The 20,164-nt window shown below is 37.4% G+C and overlaps 1 protein-coding gene across 6 annotated transcripts in view; it reads left to right on the top strand.

The window, feature by feature from the left end:
• Positions 1-20,164, top strand: part of TRIP12 (thyroid hormone receptor interactor 12) — a 78,991-nt gene that overhangs the window by 49,936 nt on the left and 8,891 nt on the right. For 4 of the 6 annotated variants that reach the window (XM_068955087.1, XM_068955089.1, XM_068955085.1 and 1 more), the window contains 24 exons: positions 1,778-1,846; positions 1,969-2,134; positions 2,833-2,950; positions 3,085-3,241; positions 3,579-3,732; positions 4,294-4,522; positions 5,258-5,376; positions 5,990-6,197; positions 7,320-7,420; positions 7,552-7,726; positions 8,155-8,296; positions 9,224-9,415; positions 10,100-10,251; positions 12,486-12,658; positions 13,107-13,180; positions 13,280-13,479; positions 14,059-14,186; positions 14,496-14,647; positions 15,094-15,236; positions 16,557-16,713; positions 17,999-18,097; positions 18,630-18,744; positions 19,013-19,167; positions 19,658-19,822. In XM_068955087.1, the coding sequence (XP_068811188.1) occupies positions 1,778-1,846; positions 1,969-2,134; positions 2,833-2,950; positions 3,085-3,241; positions 3,579-3,732; positions 4,294-4,522; positions 5,258-5,376; positions 5,990-6,197; positions 7,320-7,420; positions 7,552-7,726; positions 8,155-8,296; positions 9,224-9,415; positions 10,100-10,251; positions 12,486-12,658; positions 13,107-13,180; positions 13,280-13,479; positions 14,059-14,186; positions 14,496-14,647; positions 15,094-15,236; positions 16,557-16,713; positions 17,999-18,097; positions 18,630-18,744; positions 19,013-19,167; positions 19,658-19,822 (3,543 nt within the window). The remainder of the gene's footprint in view (positions 1-1,777; positions 1,847-1,968; positions 2,135-2,832; positions 2,951-3,084; positions 3,242-3,578; positions 3,733-4,293; positions 4,523-5,257; positions 5,377-5,989; positions 6,198-7,319; positions 7,421-7,551; positions 7,727-8,154; positions 8,297-9,223; positions 9,416-10,099; positions 10,252-12,485; positions 12,659-13,106; positions 13,181-13,279; positions 13,480-14,058; positions 14,187-14,495; positions 14,648-15,093; positions 15,237-16,556; positions 16,714-17,998; positions 18,098-18,629; positions 18,745-19,012; positions 19,168-19,657; positions 19,823-20,164) is intronic. The other 2 variants (XM_068955088.1, XM_068955090.1) reach the window with 1 other exon arrangement.

Raw genomic sequence — 20,164 nt, 5'->3', positions numbered from 1 at the left:
CAGTGCACAAAAGTAAGGCTTCAAAAAACTTTAAGCTAGAATTTTTCTGAAAAAAATCTTAATTTAGCTCTTTTCAGTTAACTCTTTGAGCTGTTTTTAGAGCAGTCTTTGTTGTCTTGGTGTCATTAGATTTGATGTCTCAGCTGCGCTGCATGTGAAAAAACAGTCTTCATGTAGTCATTGTCTATAGTTTTGTTTTCCAATGCTTCAGGACTTTGCAGCGATAACAAAATGCAGTGAGGTGTGCTACCTATATTTTGTGTTGGGTTGTTCAGTTCTCTTTGTGGTAAGATGATAGCTAGGTACCCTGAAGATCAGAATAGGTTTCTCTGACAAGATAAAAAGGAGAGGTTCTGATAGGCTTTAAACAGTATTGCCTTTCTAGATTTTGGAGTGTTTTCTTCTTCTGAAGAAGCAGCAACCTGAAGCAATATGTGAAGTCTGCAGTTCAGCTGGAAGCTGTGTATAGTTTCAGGGGTCTCTTCAGAGTTTGAAGGAGGAACTGCTTTAAAATGAAACAATAACCATGAGGGTGTCTCCTGTCACTTCGGCTTTGTAGCCCTCCTCCCTTTTGTTTCCTTCCTCTAGAATCTAAAAAGGCTATTATACAGACCTCATCTTTTCGCTCATCTTTTCGCTCATCTTTTACATGGTCACTCTGGTGTTGTGTACTTCAGATTCCTGTGGGAGGAGGTTCTTTTTCTCCACGACTCTTTGCAGAAACACTGAATGCCAGTGTTCCTATGCTTGTTTCAGCAAATGAATCTGGAAGTATTCCTGTGTGGAAGTCTTCCTATGTGGATAACTGTGGTTCAGGAGAAATCCCTCTTTACCTGAATTCCTGTAACAACAAATAGACTTGCTAGAGGAGGCAAGCCTTTCTCTAAACATGTTCTTTCAGCTGGGACGTGAGATTCTCAAAGTCCTTGAGTTAGCACAAGTTCCTTAACCGTTATGCTGGTATTTCTGAAATTTGGAATTGCTTTGCCCAATAAATTATAAACTCTCTCCAGACTACCTTTTGAGGACTTGCGTATGTGCTTGCGTATGGGCTTTCTAGGAGCTTGCCAGATTTCCCTCTGATGCTCTACTGGTGGCTGAGATGAGTGAACCAAATCAAGTAGCTCATACGTGGTGATCTCGTTGCCCTTAGGTTAATTACCAGATCCAGCTTGATTATTGGAGTATCCTTTAATATCTCATGGAGAAAGTTTGTAACAATATAAAATCAATAGTTTTGGCGTATGCTTATACTTGAGCTTTCTCATTCTTGAGAGCCTGTAGCATACAGAGCTTCGCTAAATACTGGACAGTACAAAACACTTGTATTGTCCACTTGTTGATGTACGTTAGCAACAGGTATGGGAGGAAAACAGCATTTTTAACTGGCATTGATGCCTCAAAAGTGGCATGATGAATCTACACAGCTTCCGGAGCAGCAGTAGACTACCTTGGCAGAGAATTCTCCAAGGATAAGGTTCTTCAAAACCTGTAGTGCTTCTACCTCCCTGTTGCCAGGGAGGTCCCTAAAGGTATTTAATGTGTTGCAAGTGTGAGGTGTTTTCCAGAGACTGTGCAGGAGCGCAGCCGCATGAGAAGATCTGGTAGGCTGTTATCAATGCAATGAACTTGGAATTCTGAGGTTTTACAGCTGTACTGCCCTGAAAAATATGATCCAAGTGGCCTTTTTTGGAGGCATTTTATGAATGTATGTACAGCCTAATCTGATGCAAGCTAAAATCTTTAAATTAAACAAATATTTAACTCTTTTTAATAGGACAAAAAGTCTGTTGAAAGCACTTGTCTCTGTTTTGCACGGCTAGTGGACAACTTCCAGCATGAGGAGGTAAGGGTGTGTGTTTTTTGAGGGTGGGTTTTTTGTTTCTTTCCTCCTTTCTTCCCTTTCTCTCAAGGGCTTATCTTTCAAAATCAGATTAGCATTTTTAACTTCTCTTTTCTCTGTTAAAGAACTTGCTGCAGCAGGTTGCTTCCAAGGACTTGTTAACAAATATCCAGCAACTCTTGGTAGTGACTCCTCCTATCCTGAGCTCAGGAATGTTCATCATGGTGGTGCGCATGTTTTCCTTAATGTGCTCCAATTGTCCTTCACTTGCAGTCCAACTTATGAAGCAAAGTGAGTTCTTGTTCTTGCATGTTCTTCGGGTCCTCTGAGTTTGTGTATGCCTATAGTCAATATGGAACTTGGTGCACTTGATTATATACCGATATTACTTTATTTTCATGTCTCTCTTATTATGCTTCTTCTGGGATATAAAGTTTAGTTAACTTTTGAAAGTATGTTCTGCCCCTCCTCCCCTGCCTCTTTCCTGGTCTCTAACTATTAGTACTGGAGCGCTCCACCTAGTTTTGAGTCTGTATTAGTCAGACAAATTATTTTTATTTCAATGCTCGTTGAATATTTTTCTTGTAATATTTACCAGGTGGGAGAAACATGGTTTAAGGGCGACTTCTAAAAAAAAAAAAAAAAAAAAAAAAAAAGCATGCGGGAAAGTAAATTAGCTGTTTAAGTGTCTTGATATTCATTCATTCATTTCTTCCTATCTTCTAAATTTTGATTTGTTAGTCCAGATATGTTCCACTCTTACTCTTCCCTGCCCTTGCATGTTTACTGAAATTTCCTATCCTAATGTTTTTAACAACAACAGAAAAAAGGTCTGAAAACATATTTTTGTCATGTTCAAAGAGATGGTTCTTGTCCTTTATTCTGTCTGTTTTTGCTCAGGGCAGTGCCTGTCTCTCTTGTATAGTATCCAGCACAAAATGGGGTTCATGTTCTGATGCAGGCAATCTCATGAAAAGTAATTTTTATAGATATTGCAGAAACGCTTCACTTCCTCCTTTGTGGAGCTTCAAATGGGAGTTGTCAAGAACAAATTGACCTTGTTCCACGAAGTCCTCAAGAACTTTATGAGCTTACTTCTCTTATTTGGTGAGTTACACAGTTTTAGATTTTGGGTCTGGTATGTTAACTCAAATTCTCTAAATTGAAGGCAACGTTTTTCAGATCAGATTAACTTTAGCATGTGTACTTCTAGTAAAATGCTGTTTTAATGTTCTTTCCAGTGAACTGATGCCTTGTCTGCCAAAAGAAGGGATCTTTGCTGTTGATACTATGCTAAAGAAAGGAAATGCGCAAAATACAGATGGTGCAATATGGCAATGGCGAGATGACAGGGGTCTTTGGCATCCCTATAACAGGATTGATAGTCGAATAATAGAGGTAGTAGTTGAACACGTTTGTGTGGTGATGTTTTTTGAAACGTGTGCAGTTGTACAGGCAGCGACTGCTGTTTTTTTTTTTCTTTTTACTGTTTTGAAAACATGCTCATCAGCCTTATTCTTTCCAAAATGAAACACAGGAGTTTCTTAAACCTCCTGTTGTAATACTGCCCTGTTTTGGTGTTCAGTAATAGATGAACTTTCGAATGCTTAATCACTGTTTTTACTGTACTTGTGTCAGTCTTGCTTTTCCTACTGTGTTGTCCTTCTCCTTGCCTTCCTATGACTTCCTGTTTGTTAGGGTTTTCTTAAGACTTAAATCTTGTTTTTGTTCTTAGGCGGCTCATCAGGTTGGTGAGGATGAGATAAGTCTGTCTACGCTTGGGCGTGTCTATACTATTGATTTTAATTCTATGCAGCAAATAAATGAGGATACTGGAACAGCGCGTGCCATTCAGCGAAAACCAAACCCTTTAGCCAATACGAACACTAGTAAGTACAGCTTTATGAGAAGACATCTGACCTCTCTGGCTATTGCCAACTTATGCTACGATACTCAGCAATCTACTCCTTGATGACTAGGAATATGTTCTGTGTTGCTGCTGTGGGACATCAGACTGTTCTGACTGCTTGACTAAAGAAGACTTTACAACAAAATTCAGACTACTGAAATGTATTCTTTTTAATATGCCAGCTCTTTCTGGGAACTGAAAATGCACAAATTTTTGTAAGGGGAGAGGGAGGTTCCTGGCTTGGGGGTTTCTGAAACTGTTGCCTGTGTACAAAAGTCCTCTTAATGAGGATTATGAGGGAAAGGCAGTAGTCTGCTTCTTACTATCGTGCAGAAATGTATAAGAAAATCAAAGAAATAAAATTTTATGTCATTGAAAATGGGAAGGTTTGTAACTACATTCTTGTTGTCAGTTTGACTTCTGGCTCTTAAACTAACATATACTTTTGGTTTGAGATCTAAACTTACTCAATTAAAAAAAAAAGTAAATAGAGCAGAGATGCAGAGAGCTATGCAGTGATTTAGTGCACAATTTCTCACAGGTGGACATTCAGAACTGAAGAAGGATGATGCTCGAGCACAGCTAATGAAAGAGGACCCAGAGCTGGCTAAATCCTTTATCAAAACATTATTTGGAGTTCTTTATGAAGTATATAGTTCTTCAGCTGGACCTGCTGTTAGACACAAGTGCCTTAGAGCAATTCTTAGGATAATTTATTTTGCTGATGCTGAACTTCTGAAGGATGTCCTGAAAAACCATGCTGTTTCAAGGTGAGTATATTAGCGGTCATGAAATATTTTGAATTTGCAACTGAAACTTGTGATTATTTTCTTGAATTTTTTTTTTAAAGAAAATGTTGTGCTTTTTAGTTCAGCTTTTTTTTTTTTTTTTAAAAAAAACTGAAGTTGCCTGTTCTTCAGGAGTTTCTTGCAACTTTGATTTTTGCAGCAGGACCAATCTAGGTCCTTCCTAGGAAACCAAGTTACCTCTATGGCCAGTAATGTCCAATATGACTGTTTGTTGTTTTCCTGATTTCTAAAACTTGCCCATAAATTCTTCTGTGAGGCAAGGTGACTTTTGAAATGATATGATTTAAACAAGTAACAGATCCTCATGGCATTCAAATGGTAAGTTTAGTTCTATCCATGAAGCACCCCATACACAGTATAAGCTTAGGGTTTAGGCAAAAGGATGAAAGTAGGAAGCGAACTAGATGTATTGCCTATGGAAAGCTACACATACAAAGTTCTCTGATGCTACTTAATTTCAAGGAAGAAAACTTTCTACTCTCCTTTATACATTTCTATGGAAATACTTTTTGCAAGTGACTTAGATGAGAAAAGGACTTTTTCCAACCTCTTATTTATGGCTTTTGCAAAAGCCTAATGAAATTTGATGGCTTTCAGTCTCCAGTACTAACAATATATGCAAAATGAGCTAGCTTAATTTTTAAAACAGCAAAAAAGTAAAACACAAACGTAATTTTAACAAATTATCTGTTTTAGTCATATTGCCTCTATGCTGTCGAGTCAAGACCTTAAGATAGTAGTTGGAGCCCTTCAGATGGCAGAGATCTTAATGCAAAAGTTACCTGACATTTTTAGCGTTTACTTCAGAAGAGAAGGTAAATTGTGCTTTTATTTTTTTCTCTCTTCCCCTCCCTACTAAGTTAGTATTTTTCAGGTGGGGGGAACCCTCTTCACCCCTTCCCGATTTTAACATTGTTAGTATTGCATGCTAAAGGCAAATCCATGCAAACCGTACTCATATGACTGGGAAGGAGCTGGCCAAGACTCTGAAGGAGGGAAGCTTGCTTTCTTTTTTTTTTTTCCCCTAGATCTCAAACAAGTTTGAGCAGACTTACTAGAAGCCAGTCAACTTCTATTTAGGTGAAAGAATGCTTGCTGAAATTACATGGGAGTCTTTAATGAATCAAGCTAATGACTCTTTGGTAGAAAATCTTTGTTTTAATTTACTGATTCTTTTTTTTCTCTGCTGTTCCTGCTGCTGTCGTGGTTTGTGCGTGTGTGTGCGGTTGGTTTGTTTGTTTTATTTATTTCACTACTGTGTGAATAACATAGGTTAATTTATTCCAGAAAGGATTAAACTTACTTATTCAGTGTTAGTGCTCAGGGTGGGGGAAGGACTCTGCAATACTCAAAGCAGAGGTTCTAATTCAAGATTTTTGTCTTTAAAAAAAAAAAAAAAATTAGCGTAAAGACTTTTGTTTTTTGAAGGGGTGATGCACCAAGTGAAAAATTTAGCGGAGTCTGAGGCTTTGCTGACAAGCCCACCAAAAGTATGCACTAATGGGTCAGGAACGCTGGGTACCACTACAACAATAAGCACTGGAACAGCCACTGCTGCCAGTAATGCAGCTGCAGATTTGGGCTCCCCTAGCTTACAACACAGCAGGGAAGATTCTCTGGATCTGAGCCCGCAGGGGTAAGTGCACTATTTGTTGTGAACAAACGATCTGATTCTTGAGCAGTTGACCCCTCACTGATTCTAGTTGCCGTTACAGTCAGCAGACAAAATACTTTTTTAAAAGAAACTGAAAATATTGAGAAAAAGTCTTGACTGACTTGAGCTGCTACAGAATCTATGCATTTTGCTGTGGTATTTTCATTTTAAGGAACTAAAATAGAGTGGATGTTGAAATTGTCAGTTGGTGATTTTTGATAAGTTTTATATGAAATGTTAAAAATGACCGGTGACTAGTTATACTCTAATGAGACAAAACAATCCATGCCACTTGGGAAGAGACTGGAGGATGCCAGGAGCAGAAGCTGTAGCCTCGAGTAACTCTGAGGACAAAGTGATTCTCCCAGAGAAATGGAAAATGATAGCTATGGTGCATGGTGTTCTTTCCAGCTAGTTACTGGAGGGAAAAGAGATTAAGCTTAGGTTGTTTTATTGGGATGCAACCATTTTGAATGCTTGCAGAATTCAGATCTCTCGTAGGAATACGTTATATTACTGTTACACAGTTTGCCTGCCTTTATTTTGAGGGGGAAATATTTCTCTTTATGTAGTGGCATAATAAGGAAACGTACTTGAACTAGAACTGAAATATGTCAACTTGGGGAAGGGTAGGGGTTGGTGAGTAGAAACTTAATTGTTCAAAAAGTACTTGCTGGGCTTCAATAGGGGAGACGCGTCAACTATTTGGTGTCTTTTGGTGGTTATACAGTAGTGATTTGTGTGTTTTTTGTTTAAAGGCAGTCACTCAAATGAATAGCCAGATGGTTATGCATATAAAAACATGATGATTATGAGAAGCATTTCTTCAGTGATATTGCTGGCTGTACCTGCCTGCCCAGGGAAGGGTAACACCAGCAAGCAAAGCCCCTTCTTACTAGATGGAGTAGATACTTTGTCCCTCCCATAAATTAGAGTGGAGGCCCCCTCTCCCAGAACTGAGCCCCTCCTTCCCTCCGTGGTATGGAAAGGAATCTTTGTTCCTTCTTGAGCAAATAGCTGGCAGGCATATCTTAAACTGAGGGATGAATATGCATATAAATGTGGTGGATGGAAACATGTTGCTTTATTTTTAAATTTGGACAGACGACTGAGTGATGTTCTAAAGAGAAAAAGACTGCCAAAACGAGGGCCAAGGAGGCCAAAATATTCTCCTCCAAGAGATGATGATAAAGTAGACAATCAAGGTAAAATAATCTTAAAATAACAACTAACTCCTTTTAAATTCAAAGTAAACTTAAAAGCTGTTAGCAGTGCCAGCTTTAACAAACCTGTTGATTGTAAGAGAGTCTTTTAACCTTGTCTTTGCTTCCTCCAGCTAAAAGCCCTACAACTACTCAATCTCCTAAATCTTCCTTCTTGGCAAGTTTAAATCCTAAAACATGGGGAAGATTAAGCACACAGTCCAACAGTAATAATATTGAACCAGCGCGAACAGCAGGAGTTAGTGGTCTTGCAAGGGCTGCTTCCAAGGATACCATTTCCAATAACAGGTATGCATACATGCACAAGAAATCAAAATGCTTACAGTGTGAAGTTGACTTTGAGTTGTCTGCTTTCTAATGATAAGCCATGAGTTGATTAGGTAGCTTGTATCAAAGACGTTTAAGAGGTAAACACTGTTGAACAAAGTAAATAACTCTGGGAGAGGAAAAAAAAGAAGAAATTAAGGTAGCCGTTAATAGCTTAAAGAAACTGAAGAGTTGACAGTAAGATGCTGGGAAAATGGTACAAGAAGAAATTGGTAGAAATAGATCTTTATTGAGTTTGAGTAAGAGGGAAGGGTTGCTGTCTGTGACTGCTGTTAAACATGGGGGAAACGGTGCTCTTGCTGTGTTTACTTGTACACTGGAGTATGCAGATAGCAAGTGTAGCCAAATGTCTTTTACATGCTTTTTTTCCTTTTTCTTTTTTTCTCCAGAGAAAAAATTAAGGGCTGGATTAAGGAGCAAGCCCATAAATTTGTAGAACGTTATTTTAGCTCTGAAAACATGGATGGAAGCAATCCTGCACTAAATGTATTACAGAGACTTTGCACTGCAACTGAACAACTCAACCTCCAGGTTAGAAATGGAAAACTTGTTTGGAAGTGGGAAGGGGAAAGGAAGCAGTGGAAGTATTTGGGAAGGATATGGCTATGCTTCTAGAGAAAAGCTGACCGTTTTAGACAGTATGGACAGTACTACAAGTGTAGATTTTGTTACCTTAAACGATGATACAGCGTTTCTTAAACTTCCAGTGATTTGTTTAGTATATAAGCTCTTAAACACTCTTGTGATAAATAGCTAGCATTAATGGGGGTATTCTTGTTTCCTAGCAATGCGTCACTTAAACCGTGTCTCTTTCAACTTTGAAAGTTTAACTGAAGCATTTTTAATTGACTTTCTTCCGAGAGAAAAATACTGATTGTAATCAGAACTTCAAGCAGAGGGGAGAGGAAAAAAAAGGGTAGCGTTTTGCTGAAAGAATGGAAGAAATGTAGTAACCTTTGGTCAAATCTGCTAGCATCTCAAGACTTAGAACCTTGCTTTAGTAAAAGGCTACTGTGCTACTTGCCTTGCTTTTCATACTACTGAGATCCTTGGACAGATAATCTAAACCTAACTTCTCAGCTGTTTAGCTATTTTAGTTATGGCCTGCCCTTTTATCTAAGGAAATACTAATATGTGTAGAAACATCCCCTCTTCTCTCCTACAAGGATGTCCTGTAAAATCTAAACTAGTGTTTTTTTTCCTTTAATTTCTATTTGGAGCTCATCTTTACTTTGCATGAAACAAAAGAAAGGCAGGATCCAATTTCTAAAAGGGGGGATCTCAGATATCACCTGTAATGCCTCCTTGTGAATAGAAAAATTGCTTATATCAAGTTTATTTAGTTGGTCAGTCACTGCTTGTATTGAGTTCCTATACCCTATACCCCCTTTCCTCTTCTGCAGCTGTTCCGTAATACTGGGGTGTGGTAAAGTGAAATATTACTAATGTACTTTCCAGGTGGATGGTGGAACAGAGTGCCTTGTAGAAATCCGTAGCATTGTCTCGGAGTCTGACGTCTCCTCGTTTGAAATCCAGCATAGTGGGTTTGTGAAACAACTGCTGCTTTATTTGACATCTAAAAGTGAGAAAGATGCTGTAAGCAGGGATATCAGATTGAAAAGATTTCTTCATGTGTTTTTTTCCTCTCCAGTAAGTTTTCCTGTTTATTATTTTGGCATTCTTTAGTGGTCTTTGTTTCAAATTGTATGTATCTGACCTTTTGAGGATGGAGGACGCGAGGAATGTTTTGCCTGTGGTTAAGATGTTTAATGCTACATCTTTTATATGGTTCTGTGTCTTTACAGGTCATAAATTCCGTAGACTAGCCTGTAATTAGAGAAAATTGCGCACAGAGGTAGAAGTTGTTTCCCAAATGGCCGGTTGTTTGAGTCTTAAACAACTTTGAAGTTGTTCCCAATTTTAAAAAGCTGATATGGGAAGTGTTTGGATAGTAATCTCTCCCTTACTCTTTTTTTTTTTGTCCTAAAACTGGCCAGTCCAGTTTCTTGCAGTATTTAAAGAAGGAACTTTAATGTGGAAGAGGAGAAAGTAATTACAACTTCCATGAAGCTTACTGTTCATAGTAAAGGGTGAATGCTTAAAATCTGTAAGGCTATTAAATCTGAACAGAGAAAGAAGTGCATTCTTTGAAACAAGTCTTCCATAAACTTGTTATGTATCAACTAGTCATCTTGATACTGCAGGTACTTCAAGTCAGAGCACTGATTTTAATTTCCTTTTTTCATTGTTCTGTATTTTGAAACAAGTCACGGTGTTGATTCTTTTTAAAATGAATTCATTAAAGCACATAACCCAGACTTGAACATATTTCAGCTTCCTGGAGAAGAACCCCTTGGAAGATTAGAGCCATTAGAAAATGCACCTTTATTGGCATTAGTCCACAAAATGAACAATTGCCTCAGTCAGATGGAACAGTTTCCAGTCAAAGTGCATGACTTCCCTAGTGGAAATGGAACAGGGAGCAGGTAAGGATTAATGCTCAGGTAACAGTTTTGTTGGAAGCTCTTGTTCTGTGAAACTTGTTCCAATGCTGAAAGTTTCAAGAGATAACAGACGTTTCTGGCCCTATAAAAGAAAAAAGAAAAAAGCCTACAGGTTTTGTGGGTTTTCTTTTTTATTGTTTGTGTCCCTTTTTTTTTTTTTTTTTGTTGGTAGAAGGTTGAATATTCAACTAATCTTTGCTTACCCTCTTGAAATTTCTTCCCCATAGATTGGGGGTGGAAGTGTAATCTTAAATGCGTCTCTTTACTTCAAACTAAGAACTTGAATTTTCTTCCTTGCTGCCATGTAACAAACATTGGAAAGAACTAAGTTGTTTATTGCTAACAGAGACACTGATATCTTCTTACGGGGTGTGTGTGTGTGTGTGTGTGTGTGGAAATAAACTCCTGAGTGTTTGTGTTACAGTGCTGATCTTCATTATTCAGACAAGTTCTTCTTTCTTGGCTGATAATGGGTTGAGCGATAACTGCTGACTACCTGGGTAGTTTAAAAAAAAAAAAAAAATCTGTAGACCTGCCCTGTGTCTTAAGATAAATTTAATTTAGGATCCAATTTATATATATGTGTTTTAAGTAACAAAACTGAGTGAATGAAGACTTACTTCTACGGTTCCTTTTCTGTACTCTTCCTTAATACATCAGCACTATTTTTGATTCAGTGTATAACAACTAATAAGCTTATTTTGATATAAGTTGCATATAAGTTTTGAAAGTATTTCTTGGTGCTCTTTAAAAGGACAGCTTGATTATAGGTCTATCCGTGTGACTGTATGGAAATTAGAAGGGGAGGAGTTGTTGAAGTCAGGTCTTAGAAATTACTGTTGACTTCCTGTTAATGTACAGTGAATGCTTTCAAGTTAAAGCTATTTAAAAAGGTTAAAGCTGGTGGCATAAACTATTTCTTTCCTTAAAGAGAAAAAAAAAATAAAGTCCATAGTACATCTGTGCTCAAGTTTTGAGCATCAGATTCCCCAGTATATTAACATTCTTAGTAAATAATGCAAAGTGGAAATTCCACTTCTTAAAGCACTACCTTCTTAGACTGTCTTTGACTAGGTTATGTTTTTAGCTTTTGGAAGATGATGAAATGCACGTAGCTTAAATTTAAAAGTTTGAAATGCTAAAAACTTCTGTCTCTGTTTCAGGTAGTAAGATAGTGTGGATTTTTTGTCACCAACTGTGACAGAACATCCATTGTAGTAGATGTATAAAGCCTCTCACTGTAGCAGTAAGGTAACTTACACTGAAGTTCAACACTTGTTTTTTGCAAAAATGTTAGAATCCATGGGAATGAATGCAATGTACAGATTCCTAATACTTGAAGGAATTAGTGATATTGGCTTTTACACATAGTATGTACTCTGTAATCTTGTAATGCTTTCTAATATGCGCTACTTTTGTAAAAAGTGGGGAATTACAGAAGTTACTAAGTTACTAGTTATAAAAAACAAAATTCTGCTACCTCTTCTTTAATAGCAAACTAAACATGGGAAGTCAGACAGTGCAGCATTGTTTGCCTGCTAGTCTAACTGTGGATTCTGTCAATGAGTATTTTGAGGCATTAAAATTTGGTAGTCTTTCACTAGTACCTGGAGGTAGAAACAGCCCAAGATAAGAGGCTTGCGTATAAAAACGGTTAGCTTAAGTATTGATAGTTTGGCGAGATGGAACATATGTCAACTATAGTTTGGCGAGATGGAATGTCATGGAAATTCATATGTCAGCTATAGTTTGGTAAGGAAAAAAAGAATAAGTAAGTGCTTAGTTTTGTCCCTTTAGGTCCCTATTTAAAAATAACATGAATGGATATTTGCATTTTCCACTCCCAATTCCAGTCCTTGTTGCCTTGAAGGTAAAGGCTAAACTTAATGTGTCATCAGTTGACCACTGAACAACTTCAAACATAAGAGATGGTCAGTGTAGGCCATACTTTAATTGGACATCTGACTAAACTTTCTCTTGATCCATTCATCGGAAGTGAAATTTCATTCAATTTAGGTTCTGGTGTTCTTGTAGAACAAAATTTGAATACGTTTATCCAAATCGTAATAGCATGTTTTTAGAGAGAAGCTAAGAAATCTTGCTCTGAGCAAATAAATTTTCAAATGCATGCATAAGGCTCTTTTAATGCATTGTTTATGCGGTGATGGTTATTAGATTTTCTTTGTGTAGCAACTTTTTTCACAAATTATTTTGAGTTTTTCTCTTAACAGAGGATCCCAAGCTTTAAAATTCTTCAACACACATCAATTAAAATGCCAACTGCAAAGACATCCAGACTGTGCTAATGTGAAACAGTGGAAGGGTGGACCTGTGAAGATTGATCCTCTGGCTTTGGTACAGGCCATTGAAAGATACCTTGTAGTTAGAGGTATTTATATCTTATGCAGTCATGTGTGTGTTTTGGTTCTTAAGATAATTAGCGCTATCTGTACGACAGAGTTTTTAAAACAAACAAACAAACCACCTGACAGGATTATACTGAAGGCAGATGTATGGTACCTAAAAACGTATCTAGTTCACAGAGAGGAAAGTAAAGCTAAAAGGAAACTTTACGTTTTCTAGGATGCTTTTTCCTGTTGTAATCAGTTCAGTCCAAATACCAACAGAAATATAATCAAGTTGACTATCAGATTGTCTATAGTGTGACGTATTTGATGCCAGATGTTGATACTGAAACCTATCCTAACATGTCTGAACCTTTCATTCTTGAATTGATGTATTTTGGAACTGAAATCACCTGGAGTTTATCACAGTACAAAGATATTACTACATTTAATTTAAAAATATATAAGGATGTATTTCTTCTCTTTCCTCAGGTTATGGTAGAGTTAGAGAAGATGATGAAGATAGTGATGATGATGGGTCAGATGAAGAAATAGATGAATCTTTGGTAAGCTTTTGATTGGAGGGGATGGGAAACAGCATGGGGAGAGCTTTAAAGAAAAGCTAACAAACCAGTTTCTTAATTTGTTGTTTAATTTTTTTCCAGGCTGCTCAATTCTTAAATTCAGGTAATGTGAGACATAGACTACAATTTTACATTGGAGATCACTTGCTGCCGTATAATATGACTGTGTATCAAGCAGTTAGGCAGTACAGTTTGCAAGCTGAGGAGGAGAGGGAGTCTACAGACGATGAAAGCAACCCACTGGGAAGAGCTGGGATTTGGACAAAAACACATACTATTTGGTAAGTTGACTAGAAAAACGAGAAGCTGGCGACCAACTTATCCAAACTTCTAGTTGTATATACAAAAAAACCCGTTCTCTAGCACTGGGCAACTAGCTACAACCAATAGAGAATGTTTGCAGTCTGCAATTAATGATCAACTTGATAGTGGTTTTTATAGTTAATTACTGTGCAGATAAATGTATTCTCTGGTTATACCATATGTTTGTATGGCTGTAGGGAGCAGTCTTGGCCTATGTCTGTGGCAAACACTTTAACTTTCAGCAGTGTCTTTTTTCTTACTAATATTTAAATACTTGTCATTCAAAGCAAATTCTTTGGAATTTGTCTATGCCTTCTGCTTCTCCTGGTTCACGGAGCTGGAGGGTCCCCATTTTTCCTCCCTCCTGCTTTGCCTCAGAGGGCCTAGCTTCAAAGGCTGGATCCTATCCAAATGCACTGTTCTCGTCTTCCTGCTTTTAATTGTCATTGAAGTAAAATTCTGTTAATCAAAGAAGTAATACTTTAACAACTGGTTTTGCTTCCATGTGGGTTGATATTTCACGTACATGTTTGTTAAAATTTTAATATTCTTTTCAGGTACAAACCCGTGCGGGAGGATGAAGATGGTAATAAGGACTGTGTTGGTGGTAAAAGAGGAAGAGCACAAACTGCTCCTACAAAAACCTCCCCTAGAAATTCTAAAAAGCATGATGAGTTGTGGCATGGTGAGTATGTTGCTGAGGTAGTATGTCAGAGCAGTTGTAACATTTCTGAAAGCGTGAGGAGGAAGCGTGTTTGGAGATGCCACAGTAAACGTTTCTTTTAAAACGTACATAATGTAAGAAGAGTAATATGTGCCTTACTTCTAATTTTTATATACCTATGTCTATTATATATTGTCTATATAAACTGTTTTAGTTGAGTGAATGCCATATAAATGAAAAATACCGCCTAGGCTCCAAATACTTAAATCTATGGAAGACTTAAGTGACTTAGCTTTGTTAACAAAAAACTCTTCTCTTCCTTGCTGCTAGATGGTGTATGTCCTTCGGTATTAAATCCTTTGGAAGTTTACCTCATATCTGCTCCACCTGAAAACATAACATTTGAAGATCCATCATTAGATGTTATTCTTCTTTTGAGAGTTTTACATGCTATCAGTCGATATTGGTATTACCTGTATGATGTGAGTAGAGCACTTCTAATCACTTTCCTATTCAATATGAAAAACTGTGTTCAGAACCTCTTGAAATAATCTTTCGTCCCTACCCCTCCAAAGAGGGGAGTGCCAATATCTTCTTTCCCTACCTCTTTCTCTAATTTACGGTAAGACAAACGCTTTAATTTTTAAGGATCAGACGTGCATGCTCTTGACTGTGTCAAAATAAACATTTTCCAAGCTCTTTACCCTTCTAAATTCAAAAAGCAGTATCCTTCATAAAAAGTAAATGAATAGTCGAAATCGGTTCAGTCTTTCATAGCTCATACTCTGTTTGAGCCAAGTGACAATGTAAGGTTTGTGGTTTTTCCGGTTTTGTGTCCTTCCCCCCCCAACCCCCCAAAGGAGATTAAAGGTGTAAAAGGCCTCTGATATTTTTTTAATTAGAAACATGTTGTTATTTAACATCACAGAACGCAATCTGCAAGGAGATTATTCCAACCTCAGAATTTATCAACAGTAAACTAACAGCAAAAGCAAACAGGCAGCTTCAGGACCCTTTGGTAATCATGACGGGAAACATACCGACTTGGCTGACAGAGCTTGGAAAAACATGGTATGAATGACCTACCCTATAGTATTTCAAACTTGAGTTCATTAGGCCTCCTGACTGGGCCGCTGGGGGAGAGTAAAATATAGTCACAGGAGTCTTAAATTACATAGTGCTGCTTGGATGAGTCCTTACACCCATACTGTGTAGTTTGAACCAGATGTGGATGGACAAGACTAGTTGCGAAGTTTAGGCCACTGCTTACAGGTGCTAATGAGTAAATTCTTGTTGAAATACAAATACTTAATTCTTAATGTCATGTGTTCTTTTATTTAACTTCTTAATGGCGTTTTTATTGCGCCACCATATCTATCCTGGGGTATTCAATATGGTACAAAGGAAAATGTAATTTTAATAATAAATGTTAAATTAAATTACTGTAAATGTTTAATGTTAAGTGCGTCTATGATAAAAGTAAAAATGTTATAAACATAGTATAACTTTATTGTAAAGTATTTATAATGCTTTGTAGTATCTTGATAGACAGTATAAGCTGTAAAACTCTTGCAGTTGGGATGGGGGGGAAGATAAAAAAGAGAGATCAGAGTTGACATTCTTGGCTTTTCCAGGTATGGTAATTGAAGCAACACTGGGTCTCCCAACTGGAAACACCTACTCTAGAGATACTATTTGGTCTTCCAGTCTCAAAATAAGATCTCCCAATTTCCTCATTAACATTCCAGACCACACATGCCTGTGCATATTAATGCATATTACTATGTATATTTATCTGTAGGCATATTTGTTCCATAAAACTGCATTTCACTTAAATGTCAGTGGAGGACTACATTGTAAACATGCACGTGTTCAAGAATAGTAGAACTGATAAAATAGAAAGCTTCTCTGCATACTAGTCTTCTGTGGATTCTTCAAAGCATTTTTGAAAATGGTGGAAGGTAGATGCCGGTTCTGCTGTAGATAGGTTTTCATTTCTTCCCCAAGAACCTGGCCTTGAGTCACCGTCTTAAAATAGTTGATCTGAATTAATATACTAACTGTAAAGCAGGCATGAACAAGTAAATGAATATTTACTTTGATATAATCTCTGTATAGCCAAGGCATTCAAATATTTTGATTGCTTTTCTGGAAGAGAATTTTCTGGAGTCCTTGTGTTAGCTTTTTAAAATACGATCTCAAGACTTTGCTCAAAAGCATCGTAACTAAAACAAAAGTGTGTTCTGGGAGGCTTCCTTTTGGAGACTGCTTTTACTAGTGTTTAATAACGCCTTAGCTTCAGGCATACTAGTTTTCTGTTGTTGTTTCTCAAACTGTAGCAATAGATATTAGTTGAATCCCAGCTAATAACTAATCCAACACTCTTTACAGCCCATTTTTCTTTCCATTTGATACTCGACAAATGCTGTTTTATGTAACTGCTTTTGATCGTGATCGAGCCATGCAGAGACTACTGGATACTAATCCAGAAATCAATCAGTCAGACTCTCAGGATAGCAGAGTGGCACCACGACTGGACAGGAAAAAAGTAAGTGTATCCCGTTCATAAATGGAATGAATGACCTGTTTGCTTTGCCGTTGTCTTTAAGAATGTCATTGTGAGCAAACTTACTTTTCAATTTTTGGTAGCATAGTTGAAGAGGAGGCTTGGTTTTGTTCCTTTAAAAGCCCCAAAGCATAAAGCATGTCTTCTAGGTATCTGCCATTAGATGGCAGAAGTGGCTAGACTATGTTACATTGCTTTTCCTGAGCCTGCTTAATTTTGATTTGAAATTGGTATACTTTCTGTGCTATGCCTAAAATAAACTTAACAGTTTTGGGTTACGTTAGCGTTGTTTTTGTAGACTGGCAGATTGCCTTCTGAACCTCTGATTCACTCTAGGTAGAAATCCGGAGTAATTCAGGCAGTAGGATTTAGGGGCTTAAGTAATACCTGAATAAACTGAAATGTTGTCCTTAACGTTCTGAGAGAGCATATAAGCCTATTGTCACTGTGCAGTAATGAAGTTAAGCTTTGACTGTTTTAAACTGGGGGAGTCTTGGATGTCTGCCTTGAGTCTAGGGAGAGATGCAATCTGCTGTATAGTATAGAGTGCTGTATGGTCTTGGACACCTTCAGGAAGGAAGACGAGAGACATGAGAATCTAATTTAACTAGAATATAGCTTCCAGTACATAGAAATCCCAGTGCTGCTTTTGAAACCTGCAGTTTCCCCACTACCGAATTTGGAAGGGAAGAGGATTCTGTTCTTAAGTTGCTGAACTTCAGCATCTCTAATCTTGTTTTTCTGCACCATGTATTAGCTCAGGGGTGATGGGAAGAGCAGAAAGTTTATGTGAATACAGGCTAACAGCTTGTATGCTACATCACCTTTTCTAAGCAACTGGTTATAGAGCTACTTTACTTCTCAAACATTAAACTGAAGGGAAAGGACTGACCCCTGGGACTCTGCTGTCCCAGACAGACTCCTCTCACATCTGTGTGAGGTATGTAACGTCACATCACGACACTTCTTTGCTATGTTGTAGTCCTGTTGCTGGATCCTGGACAAGAATAGTAGCTGTTTTAAGTTTCACTGATAGAACTGTTAAGGCACTGGTTTTTATTTTATATTAAGTACTGTAATGCTAGTTTGTTTTCATATAGAAGCAAGAATGTAATCAAATGGAGTATAAACTTAATTATTGAACTGTTGAACTATTAACACGTGGTGGAAAAGCTTGCATAACTAAACTTTTTCCTGTTGTAACTGTCTTGGGAATTGGGACTTACAGACATCATTTCACTATTTAAAACTTCTCTATAATGTGTAGCGCACTGTGAACAGAGATGAGCTGTTGAAACAGGCAGAATCTGTGATGCAGGATCTAGGCAGTTCAAGAGCCATGTTGGAAATCCAGTATGAGAATGAAGTAAGTAATGTCAATGCAGTCTAATTTAACCCCTTTTTAATGAAGATTAATACAAAAAGCTACAACTTCCCTAGAATGACTTGGTCAGACTCTCTTCCTTCCCCTCACTGGTGCCACAAAATTCTGTCTAATTATCCCTCATTGCTTAGTTATGGTTTTTAGTTGCTAGGAGGAACTCTGCATGCTTCTATTCAATTTCATAATCGGTTTTATTCTAAAGAGTGCGTTTCTTCTAACTCTAACCAAACAACTGCACTTCCCTTTCTGTAGTACGATCTTTAGGTGGTTAATATTTTTATTCCATTGTTACCCACTCTGTGATATGTGGTCTTCCTAAGCTTTTCAATTCTATTATAAACGTTGGGGTAGTTAGGTTCTCTAGAGGCTTTTTGTGATGGCCTCTAATGTAGCATAAATCTCAGACTAAGTAAAGTTTTTGACATTCAGACTGACCTAACGGACTCTTGTTTGTTTGTTTGTTTGTTTTTTGTTTATTTTCTCCTCCCCTTGCACCCTGTCTTCCCTTCTGAAGGTTGGCACAGGCCTAGGCCCCACGCTAGAGTTCTATGCACTTGTATCTCAGGAACTACAGAGAGCAGACTTAGGCCTCTGGAGGGGAGAAGAAGTAACATTAGCCAATCCGAAAGGTAAATGTTTTACTACCAGAACTATCAATGTCAATCTAATATAGGACTGATTCTAACTGGACTTTAGTTAGATGAAGAGCTTTTGATAGAGTGCCTAAATTTTTGGTCAGATGATAAGCTCACGGTAGGGTGAGATTGTTTAAAAAATAGTAATAATAGTTGGTTGTTAACCATAACCTAAACTTTTTGTAGAGTTATCTACTTTCAAACTTGTCCCTGGAATGAAGCTAGCAGTGTAAGTGTTGAACCTTTTTTCCTTCTCCAACAGGAAGTCAGGAAGGTACCAAGTATATTCATAACCTTCAAGGCCTTTTCGCACTTCCCTTTGGTAGAACAGCCAAGCCAGCTCACATTGCGAAAGTTAAAATGAAGTTCCGCTTTCTGGGAAAACTAATGGCCAAAGCCATCATGGATTTTAGACTGGTAAGAATAAAACAAATAGAAAATGTGATTCTAAAGGGATTCTAGTTTTGGTTTGTTGGTGGGGGAGGAAATAGCATTAAGAGTCGCATGGAAGCTTTTTCAACTTCAGCATTCTTTAAATTTATTTAAGGGGGAGGGGCAGTGTCTGTTAAAGATCTTTAGACTTATTTTTTGAGTCTACGCTGAAAAATGGAAAAGCTAATTCCTATCAGGTACTGTGATCTCTCTTTATACTGGTTTCAAAATTATTTTGAGCTTATTTGTTGCCACACCAGCTGATAACTTGCTGATTGCTCTAATGCATACATGCCCAGACAGTCAATTGTGCTTTGTCAACTGTAAATTTTTCAAGTGAAAATACTCAGTGTTTTGGTATGTGAGAAAACTATCAATTACTCAGTATTCTAGATCTAGCCAAGGCATAAAATAGCCAAATACTGTAGTTCTGAAAGATTAAGAGTTCAATACTAAAACATGTTTCAATTCCCAGGTGGACCTTCCTCTTGGACTTCCTTTTTATAAATGGATGTTACGACAGGAGACTTCCTTGACATCACATGACTTGTTCAGTATTGATCCAGTAGTAGCCAAATCAATATACCATCTTGAAGATATTGTAAGACAAAAGAAAAGACTTGAGCAGGACAAAACACAGGTGGGACAGTAACACTAAAAAAGGAAGAGTGTGTCTTTACACACTTCTCATCTTTATGAAGTACCCATAATTGAATAGAGTGTATGGTGGTGCTTAATATTGGTGATAATAGTGATAATGACTTCATGTTAATAGAAGGAATAGTATTGATGTGGCTAGTAATTATAACAATAGCAGTTTTTTTGTAAACTTAATCATTAAGCCGTTCTGAGTAATGTGGACTCTTAACGTTAGAAATTTATCACAGTGTGTGATTAAACACAAGCTAGAAACAGTGAAAACTGCAAGAAGTCCTTATAAATTAACTTCTGGTTCACTTTGAAAAGACTAACTGACTTTAGT

This window comes from Struthio camelus, chromosome 9 (genome assembly GCF_040807025.1).
Source record: "Struthio camelus isolate bStrCam1 chromosome 9, bStrCam1.hap1, whole genome shotgun sequence".
NCBI classification, from domain to species: domain Eukaryota; kingdom Metazoa; phylum Chordata; class Aves; order Struthioniformes; family Struthionidae; genus Struthio; species Struthio camelus.
Note: the sequence above shows the minus strand (reverse complement) of the source record. Positions and strands in the feature narration are given on the sequence as shown.